This window comes from Emys orbicularis, chromosome 16 (genome assembly GCF_028017835.1).
Source record: "Emys orbicularis isolate rEmyOrb1 chromosome 16, rEmyOrb1.hap1, whole genome shotgun sequence".
NCBI lineage: Eukaryota > Metazoa > Chordata > Testudines > Emydidae > Emys > Emys orbicularis.
This window is the reverse complement of record NC_088698.1, coordinates 13,268,124-13,279,480: the sequence shown is the minus strand read 5'-3', so window position 1 is coordinate 13,279,480 and position 11,357 is coordinate 13,268,124. Positions and strand designations below refer to the sequence as shown.

The window sequence follows — 11,357 nt, the reverse complement described above, 5'->3', positions numbered from 1 at the left end:
ACATTGTTTAATCACGCTAGCCTGGCACAGTGGTTCTCAACCTTTCCAGACTACTGTACCCCTTTTAGGAGTCTGATTTGTCTTGCGTACCCCCATGTTTCACCTCACTTAAAAACTACTTGCTTACAAAATCAGACATAAAAATACAAAAGCGTCACAGCACACTATTACTGAAAAATTGCTTACTTTCTCATTTTGTCTGTATGAAATTTTAGTTTGTACTGACTTTGCTAGTGCTTTTTATGTAGGCTGTTGTAAAACTAGGCAAATATCTAGATGAGTTGATGTACCCCCTAGAAGACCTCTGTATACCCCCAGGGATACACATACCCCTGGTTGAGAACCATTGGCTTGGCAGTCATCCAACTTGTATCCCACTGCCCACACTGCTTTCCATGACACCAGAATCTATCGACTCTGTATAGTCTTAATTATTGTAATCATCTCCTGTCTGGCCTCCCATTTCTAGTCTGCTCAAAACGCTACTACTTATGTCCTTTGAACACTTTCATTATCTTCCTTCCTTTTACAGCATCATATCAAGTTAGGCACAACTCCCTTAGTCTCCTGTGAAAACCTCACCCCTTACCTATAATTCTATGATTCTAAGTTCCTCATAAAAAGTCTATACTCATCACACTTTTCAGGATCAGTCCCTTAGTCTGAATGTAAGTAATTGCCACATAATTGAGAGATAAAATAGCTTATTAAGAAAGTAACATCAGTAGAACATGAGAGAAACCCCTTACCAAATGAGGGAAATGGTAGCTTGTGTATAGGGGTTTAAAGTGCTAAGAAACTGGCACTTAGGAACATATAAGCACACAGCCTTGCTCTGCCCCTTCTCTCCCCCTGAGAAACCACAGCTGCTGCTGGACTAGAGCATCCCACCTACATGCCTGAATTGGGCCACTCCAGTGCTGCACTCAGCAGAGAGCGGAGTAATACTCACAGTCTCACAAAGGTGTGCTAACCAGTTTCACCTGTGTGGGTTTTTTTGACTGCCTCATCACTTGTATTAATGTTTATCTCACTGTCTGAAATTTCTCAAGCCCTAGACACTACAGTGACTGGTCCTATCCACATGTGTCTTACTCCTAAATGTGCTGCTGTTGCTAAGTGAACAACCAGCACAGTGAGAACAATTTGGTTGACATTTCCCTGATCAAATATGCTCCGAGGTGTGCCATGTCCCACTCTACTGCCTCAGAGATTAATTCTACAGTGTCTTATTTGAGCCAGAGAAATCTCACTACCTCGTACCTCTAACTTGCCTGCCCAGAGAATGTATTTTCATTTATTTTTCCACATCTTTCTGTGTATTATAATTACAAACATATTAACAAGCTGTTTTCTGCAGCTATAGCTCTGAAAGCTTTGTATGGCTTCCCCTTTGTAATATGCAGGTGCCCATACTTGCCACATTATCACAAGTGCAACATGCATGGCTGCTTGTCTCAGAATATTTGCCATTGTACCTTGGTGTCAGCATACAGTGGGTCTACTGAGACTGGAATGATTGCTCCCCACACTTTAAATTGGCTCTACATTTCATCCTGATTCTGAAACTTGCATAACTAGATTTTTACTATGAAAAGTACGTGGAACCTGAACTATAGAAATACCACTGATTGCTGCTCCATAGGAATGTTTCTTAATTGTTAGGTCATCCTTTGGTTCTTTCCTTATGCTTCCATTTTCAGTTTTCCATTTCAATGAATTATAGATGTAAAAGTCATATGAAGAAAATAATTTCAATTAACCTGAAGAATTTCCTTCTCTTTAAATCTTTCTGAGGGGCACCTGGTCTGTCTCCATCTAGCCTTAATTTCTGTAACTGGCTTGTCTGGCTTCCATGTCTTTCATCTCTTCCTCCTGTAGTCTGTTTAAAAAATGAGGCTGCCCAAAGTAAACTTCCCATTCCATCACTCCATCAGTGTTTCTTTAATCTTTTCATTAGCTACCTGTCTCTTACAACATCCTATTAATTTTTTTCCCTCATCTACATAAAGTCCTCCATAATCTTGCCTCATATAGTAAACCTCTGCTCCATTTTGCCTGCTCCTGATGCCTTTACTAGATTTATTACTTGATTCCTCTGACTTTTCCCATTCTTGATCTATGAAGCAAGGAGGCAAATATGTAGTGCTGTCTAATGCACAAAGTAAACAAACAAAAAAAGAAATGTTCCCCTCTAATCTAGTAGTTATAGGAATCATAAGCTCTGGTTCTGCAAGCACTTATACATATGCTAAATGTATGGAGATGAGTAAGAGGTGATGTTACTTGGAACTAAAGACCTGATCCTGTGCTTAACTTTAAGCCTGGGTGTAGTTCTAGTGAATTTGGTGACACTACTCATGTGCTTAGTTAAGCACAGGGGCCTATAGTAGGTACAAAATTGTCAAACAGAATAGTCTCCTATTATTATTTTTGTAAATGAAGGCTTTAATTCTGAAGCCATTTAGGAGGCCAGCAGCAAAGTGGCAGGACATGACAATGCCCTACACAGCTTCACTCTGGCTATTGGGAAAGAAAATATTGACTAGACGGACTTGACTTAATGCATTCGTGCAGGCTGCTCTGTCTGGGCAAACCCTTACATCTGTGTGAAGCCCCGCTGAAGTCAATGGAGCGCTGCATACCTGCGGGACGGGAGCTTCGTGGAGTCGCTTGTAGGGCTAAGGCCCAAGCCTCTCTTGCCCTTGAGGGATTGAAGACAAAATAAAATTCTCCTAGGAAACTGCTCAGCTCCCAGGGCCTCGGATGGGGCTGCCTCACTACGGGACCAAGGCCGCACTGGGGCCATGGGCTCTAAGCAGCCTCCCTTCCGGCCTAGTGCTGCTGAGCAGCCGGGACCGTACTGCTCAGAGCCCGGCTACCTCTGAGCCTGGTCCACACACAGAACTACATCTCCCACCACGCATCGGGGGGGGCCCATGTGAATGTGGAAGCAGCGGGACTACGTTTCCCAACATGCATCGGGGGAAGAACGGTTAGCGAGAACGAGGCCAAAGGAGACTTCATTTTCCAGCGCAGTAGCGCGCCCACTGCGCCGGAAGTTGATGTCACTTCCGGGTTAGCCTGTGGCGGATCGTCGTCAGCGGCGGAGGGAAGCGCGGCGGCGGCGGCTGGGGCTCGCGGCGGCGGCGGTAGCAGCGGCAGCAGCGGGGATGGACGTGTCTGGACAGGAAACCGATTGGCGCAGCGCGAACTTCCGGCAGAAGCTGGTCAGCCAGATGTGAGTACGGGGCCCCGTGGGGACGCGGGGGCGGAAGCGGAGCAGCCTAGGCCGCAAACGCGCCCTACTTCGGCTGCCCGGGCAGGGAGACTGGCTGGGCAGCCGGGACACTCCTCGCCCTGCAGCCGGAGGCGGGGGGGCCCTCCCCGCAGTCGCCTGTCTCGGGGGGCCCTCCCCGCAGTCGCCTGTCTCTGGAGCTGGCAGGCCGCCCCGATGTGCCTCTCCTCTGCCGTGTTGCGCCGCCCCCGTCCTGGTCGGCAGCCGCTTCCCGTGGGGGTGGCCCCAGGGGCTGCCTGCCTCCCTTGCTGCCCGCTGGCAGCCTCTGGGGTGGCGCGCCCCCGCACTCTCTCCCCGCCAACCCGACTGTGTGTCTCTGGGGCTGGCTTCCCTGCCCCCGGCTCAGTTATCCGGAGCCAGCCGACCACGCCGCTGCTCCTGCCCCCTTCCAGCGGCCTGTCCGGGGGGGGGGCTAATTCCCCCCCTTCCCTTCCCCACTATGAACATACTCCGGGGGAGGCTGGCCACGCTGCTTTCTCCCCTGAGCTCCCTTACAGCCTCTTCTGTGGGATCTGCTGACCACCCCCTGCGGCTTCCTGACCAACTTGGTAGCCTCTGCGGTTTCAGAACAATGTTAAATAAACCGTTGGTTGTGTGGGCCCTACGCTCTGCTCTGTTGCTTATGGGTAGCAAATAATTCCAAACAGGCTTAACATTTCTATCATGATGTTTAGATGTTTCACAATGTAACCACCTGGCCTCATTCCTGTAACCCTTGTTCCCTATCCTATTTTATTTGTTTTGGTCTTCATGGAGGTTCATGTCTGAATTTAGGTTATAAACTATTCAGGGTAGAGAGCAGCTTTGCTTGTGCCTCGCATGCTTTTTGGGTGCTCAGAGCTAATATGTTACACTTTTAGTTTGTTCTGTGAAGTCACCTGTCTTACACAAAGACAATCAGCAGAGGCAAGGAAACTTGGAGCTAATGCAATTAAACTCTTTTTTTTTTTTTTTTTTTTCCTGTCTGTGCATGTCAATCTATAGCAGTCTTCTGTCAGTGGTATTTAAAATATGGATGCTGATGAATTCCTTCAAGAGAAGCTTAAAATAACAGATTAAGTAAATGTATCAGTCTTGGCAAATAAAATCTTAATTAAAAATAAAATAGTTGTATAACAAGGAATGCCACTTAAACATTTAAAATTCTGGAAATTGGAAAGTAGATAGTATTAAAATACTCTCTCAGTTCATGGGCTGTTTTGCGTTATAATTTTAAGCACTGACAATTTTCCTCAGGTCCAAAATCTTTTTTGTTCTACAAGTGACAGTGCCTCCACTGAACTACATAACACATCTCAGACATAAAAGTAGCCCTACATATTATCTTAATTAAAAAAAAAAATGCTGTTGCCGGTATTGGTGAATCATTATTATAGTGCTTTCATAGAGATTGGGTTCATGTGTCACATCTGAAATTACAGTTTGGCAGTTTCATCTTGTTGCAGTTAGAATAAAATAAGACTTGTCACAACCAGAGGTTATAATAGCTCGGTGTGATATATAGTATCAGGGTTGGGAGCTGTTGCCTAGGAATGTTTTTGAGGTCTGATCACGCATTGGTTCCTCTTCCTATGCTTCCGTTTTCACCTTCACTGAGTCATAAGTAACTGACATGTAAAGGAAATAATTAAAATAATTACTATGTAGATTTCCTTTGGAAAATGTTCTGTAACCATAGAAAATGTTTAACAAGATCTTGCAAAATAGTCCTGAAAACTCACTAGTCCATGCACAAATCTTCTTGTTCACCTTTACAAGATGATGAAAATTACTGTTACTTGCTATTAACAAATATTCACACTTTTAATTTATTTTAAATGATTCTTAAACTTGTATGAATATATTCAAGTGACCCATCTTTAGAGAGAGTCTCTTGGATATGGTATAGCTGCATAGGTGGTAAATGATGCAGTTTCTGTTACTGCAATTTCAAACATGGATTCCCTCTATCAGTCTGATTTTAGGCATTTGCTGGAGATAGCCATGAGAGGGTGGTATGGGCGCAAGCAAAACATCCATGCTAGTCTTGTTTCAATTATAAATGGCCTTGGATACCAGTGGCCACTAGGTTTTGTTGACTTTTTTTGCAAAGCTTTTGGGAATGGATGTGAAGATGCTTCAGTACGTTTGCTCTTTTGATAACTCCAAAGGGTAGTAAGAGGTGCTTATTCTTCCCTGCAGGGGGTTGCCTTGTGCAGGGTTCCATCTTATTTATGTGCATGTTTCAACTGGTAGGGGCAGTAGGGTTGTCAATGGTGGATGACTCTTAGACCCATGATTCTTTTTGATTAAACGTGGATACTACAGTTCCTGTGATCTCCAACTGTTTGAGAGAACTGAGGAAGTATATGGTAGAGAATGGCTTAGGCTCATCCTGGATATGATGGAAGCTGTGCTCCTAGATACAGGAAAATGTTAGAGGAGTGAGTGGGGGCTGAGAATGTCTTCTATTTGAGGTGTATGTCCCACACTTGTCAGTGTGATTCAGTCTTTGGGTTACTCTTGATCCATTGCTGTTCCTGGCTGTCAGCCGAGAATACCATGATGTGTCATTTTCCATCTATGGCTGCTCAGGAGGCCGAGACAGTTTCTCTGGTGCGTGTCTTTGTACTTGGATCCATGCCCTTGTAACAAGATTATTGCAATGTGCTCTATTTGGGACAACCCTTGAAACCTTCAAAGCTTCATGTAGGGCAGAATTGAATGAGATGAATGTGAACAGAATATATAAGGGCTCTGCACAGGTGCCCTGTCTCACTATTTCTACACTGTAAATACTTAGATAGAAAGATGCCTGGTACTCATAGAGCAAGAGGCAATCCATATCTTTTCATAGGAGTTCTAATTCGCAGGGTCCATTCTCACTGTAAATTCCTGTCAGACTTCCTTTGGCCAGCAACAGGGTGTTTCCAGTAGAGAACTCACATCACTAGACCCTGCACCCTTCAACAGTTTGCTCCAGTCTCAGGGCACTTTACAAAACTTATTTGCTTGCACTTTGTATTGGCCATTATTAATAATAGGAGCAGGTGATGCTATTGCTAGTAAAGAGTTTTTGAAAATATATCTGTTTTATTGATTTAAGGTGCTTATGTTTAGTATTATTCATCACTAACATTTAAAAAAGTGCAGAAATACAAAAATGTAGAGATGACTTTCTTAAATTGTGTACAGAGGGAAGGAAAAGTACTGATCCTTAAACTGTCAATTGCAAAAACAAACTTATCAATGGGAGCCAGGTAATTGAAAAAGGTAAAATTGTCAGTAAAAAGCAGTAATATTTGCCTGTTAATTCACTAGGGCGTTAACAGTTAAACTTACAAGGTGCTCATACCGAAAGGTGTCTTTGGGTATATTATATGTTCTAGTACATCTAAAATCTCTGTTAAAAAAAACATTAAGGTTGCAAAGTCAAACACACCAAAGTTAAGAAATGCCAGAATTAAGGGTGACTGTACAACTGGCAGCTAGATTCCACTCTCGGCACATTAAGTGTACCATAATCCAGGCATATGCTCCAACAAACGATACAGATGAAGAGGACAAAGAGAGATTCTATGCAGAATTGAACAATGTAATGAAAGAAATACCAAACCACTATCTTGTCCTGGTTATGGGAGATTTTAATGCCCATATCAGAAATGAAAGACGAGGTTGGGAAACAATCATCGGCCCACATACAGCTGGAACAATGACAGACAATGGCACAAGACTTCTTGAATTTTGTGCCCAAAACAATCTTTGTATCTGCAATTCTTTCTTCCAACATAAAAACATCACAAAAAGAGGTGGATTTCACCAGATGGCCTTACACAAAATGAGATCGACTATATCTGTGTTAGTAAGAGGTGGAAAACATTAGTGTTAGACACAAGGGTATTCAGAGGAGCAGATATAGGGAGCGATCACTACTTGCTGAAAGCAGACATCAAATTGAAGTTTAAAGCACTCAAAAAGAAAGAAGACAGATTAGTCAATACACAGAAACTACAAGGTTGCAGGATACGAAAAGAGTACCAGATAGAGGTCAAGTACAGGTTTGAGGCCCTTAAAGATCTTGAAGAAAACAAAGTGGAAAAATACTGGGATCTTTCCAAAACAGCTATGCTAGAAGCAGCTGAAAAGATAATTGGTAGAAAGAGAGGAAGCAGTAAAGAACAGTGGAAGAAGAAAAATGGAAAATTATAGACGAAAGAATAAAACAAAAGGCTCTAGTACTACAACATGCGACGGAAGAAACAAAACAAATCTACAGGAACCTTGACAAAGCAGTAAAAAAACAGTGCAAAAAGGATAAGCAAAATGGGATTGAAAGTAAGGCTAGTGAAAGCTGAAGGGGAAAGAAATGATACAAGAACAGTCTACACTATCCTGAAACAGTTAACAGGATATGGATCAAAATTCGGAAATGTCCCAGTGAAAGGGAAACAAGGAGAAATTTTAAAAACACAGGAGGAACAAGAAAATAGATGGATGGAACACTTCAAAGAACTGCTAAACCAACCAGAACCAATGACAAGACTGGAATTTAACAATGATAAACCATTAGACCTAGATATAGATGTATCTGAGGTAAAAATCGAAGAAGTAAAAAAAGCACTGCAGAAGCTGAAAAACAACAAGGCACCTAGGTTGGACGGCATTCATCCTGAGATGCTTAAATTTGGAGGCGAAGACATGGAATCAGTCATCTGTTCGCTGTGCAAGAAAATATGGCTGGAGGAGACAATGCTGGAAGAATGGACCCTCGGTATCATAATCAAGTTACCAAAGAAAGGTGATCTAAACAATTCAAATTGGAGGGGAGTAACACTTCAATCTGTCACAAGAAAAGTATTAGCAGCAGACCTCCTGAACAGAATGAAAGGAAAGATAGATACCATCCTACGTGATCAACTATCAGGATTTAGACACGGGAGATCGTGCACAGATGCTATTTTCACCCTGAAATGGATTATTGAGAACACAGTTGAAATTCCAAAGAGACTAACAAATTTATTAGAGCATAAGCTTTCGTGGGCTACAACCCAAGGCAGTCTTGTCATCAATTTTGTGGACTTTCAAAAGGCATTCAATAGTGTAAACAGAAACGATATGGAAAATTGTGAAACAATATGGAATTCCAACAAAATTAATCAACATTATGAAGGTATTCTACGCCAACTCAAAATGCTGCATTAAAATGGAAAATGGATTGAGGACACCATTCGGCATCAAGACACGTGTAAGGCGGGGTGCGTCCTGTCTCCTTTTTTGTTTATGCTAGTCATCAACTATGGATTAAAACAATGTGACAGTGATACATGTGGCCTAACATAGAACAATTCAAGACTATTTGGTCTAGACTTTGCTGATGACATCGCTCTTATTAATGAAGATGCCAACGGACTACAAAAATGCAAAAACCAAGTAAAAGAAGTAATGGAGAAGATAGATTTAAGATAACTTTACATTTCTTTGCATTGTATGTTAATGGGGCCTACAGGGACAGAAATAAAAATTTAAGAGAAACTGGAGAAGGTGGACAATTTTACGTATCTTGGAAGTGCCATCAGCCAAGATGGTACTAGTTCTGAAGAATTAAGAAGAATTGGGAAGGCAAACACTGCATTTGGAAGACTCAGAAACATCTCCCTCAAGACACAACTGAATGTGTAGAAAGCAATTGTTATCGCCATCACAACATATAGCAGTGAAACATGGCAACTTACCAAGAAAGATACGCAAAAGCTGGATGCATTTCATCACAAATGTCTGAGAAGAAGATTGGGAATAATATAGAGACAGGAAGATGAATGAAGAAGTCAGAAAAAATTACTGGACAAGGCACCCTCTCACAAATCTACAAAAGAAGACATCAGTGGCTGGGACGTGCTGAGAATGGAAAAGGAACACTTACCAAATACCGCCCTTGAATGAAAGCCAGAAAATGCAAGAAGAAAGAGAGTAAGACCGTGAATAACATGGAAATGAACAATTTTGAACGACATCAAGCATCTCAGTGTGAAATGGAAAGATTTGAAGAGAAGGGCAGTTGACAGGCAAAGATGGCAATTGTCGGTAGTCCAATGTGTAGCAAAGCATGGAATGGACTAAAGTCTAAGTAAGGTACCACCTTAATCTCACCCCTTTGTGCATTATGATAGTCTTTGCCCCCTGTGTCATTCAGTGAACTGGTTAGATGGTGGTCACTGAACAGGTAGCTATTCAATATTTCTTTTATCCTCATCATTCAGTGTGTGGCCCATGCATGATTTATGCATGCTATCCAAACCCAGCTCTGAATATAGAATTAGTATTTTCAACGCACCACTGAACAGTGCACTGACCCACAGGAACCCTCCTACCAACACTACAAGAAGAAGAACTCTGCGTGGACTCCTCCTGACGGTCGAAATGATAGACTGGACCTCTACATAGAGTGCTTCCGCAGACGTGCACAGGCTGAAATTGTGGACAAACAACATCGCTTGTCCCATAACCTCAGCCGTACGGAATGCAATGCCATCCACGGCCTCAGAAACAACTCTGACATTATCATCAAAGGGGCTGACAAAGGAGGTGCTGTAGTCATAATGAACAGGTCGGATTATGAACAGGAGGCTGCCAGGCAACTCTCCAAGACCACATTCTACAGGCCACTATCCTCTGATCCCTCTGAGGAATACCAAAAGAAACTACACCGTCTGCTCAAGAAATTCCCAGCTACAGTACGGGAACAAATCTACATGGAAACACCCCCAGAACCCCGACCAGGGGTATTCTATCTGCTACCCAAGATCCATAAACCCGGAAACCCTGGACGCCCCATCATCTCAGGCATTGGCACTCTTACAGCAGGATTATCTGGCTATTTGGATTCTCTTCTCAGACCCTACGCTACCAGCACTCCCAGCTATCTTTGAGACACCACCGACTTCCTGAGGAAACTACAATGCATTGGTGTTCTTCCTGAAAACGCCATCCTGGCCACCATGGATGTAGAAGCACTTTACACCAATATTCCACATGAGGATGGACTACAAGCTGTCAGGAACAGTATCCCTGATGAGGCCACAGCACGCCACAACCACTTCAGATTTGGGGACAACTTATACCTTCAAGTCAGTGGCACTGCTGTGGGTACCCACATGGCCCCACAGTATGCCAACATTTTTATGGCTGACTTAGAACAACGCTTCCTCAGCTCTCGTCCCCTAGTGCCCTTCCTCTACTGCGCTACATTGATGACATCTTCATCATATGGACCCACGGAAAGGAGGCCCTTGAAGAATTCCACCTGGACTTCAACAATTTCCACCCCACCATCAACCTCAGCCTGGACCAGTCCACACAAGAGATCCACTTCCTGGACACTACAGTGCAAATAAGTGATGGTCACATAAACACCACCCTATACCGGAAACCTCCTGACCGCTATACCTACCTACATGCCTCCAGCTTCCATTCAAGACACATCACACGATCCATTGTCTACAGCCAAGCCCTAAGATACAACCGAATTTGCTCCAACCCCTCAGACAGAGACAAACACCTACAAGATCTTTTTCAAGCATTCGTAAAACTACAATACCCACCTGGGGAAGTGAGGAAACAGATTGACAGAGCAAGACGAGTACCCAGAAATCACCTACTACAGGACAGGCCCAACAAGGACAATAACAGAACACCACTGGCCATCACATACAGCCCCCAGCTAAAACCTCTCCAGCGCATTATCCACGATCTACAACCTATCCTGGAAAATGATCCCTCACTCTCTGACCTTGGGAGGCAGGCCAGTCCTCGCTTACAGACAACCCCCCAACCTGAAGCAAATACTCACCAGCAACTACACACCACACCACAGAAACACCAACCCAGGAACCAATCCCTGTAGCAAACCTCGTTGCCTACTCTGTCCCCATATCTACTCTGGTGACACCATCAGAGGACCCAACCACATCAGCCACACCATCAAGGGCTCATTCACCTGCACATCTACTAATGTTATATATGCCATCATGTGCCAGCAATGCCCCTCTGCCATGTACATTGGCCAAACCGGACAGTCCCTCCG

The 11,357-nt window shown here is 43.5% G+C and overlaps 1 protein-coding gene across 4 annotated transcripts in view; it reads left to right on the top strand.

Moving 5' to 3' along the window:
• Positions 1-3,173: 3,173 nt before the first annotated feature.
• MED15 (mediator complex subunit 15) overlaps positions 3,174-11,357 on the top strand; it is a 47,375-nt gene continuing 39,191 nt past the window's right edge. For all 4 annotated transcript variants that reach the window (XM_065417516.1, XM_065417515.1, XM_065417514.1 and 1 more), the window contains exon 1: positions 3,174-3,241. In XM_065417516.1, the coding sequence (XP_065273588.1) occupies positions 3,174-3,241 (68 nt within the window). The remainder of the gene's footprint in view (positions 3,242-11,357) is intronic.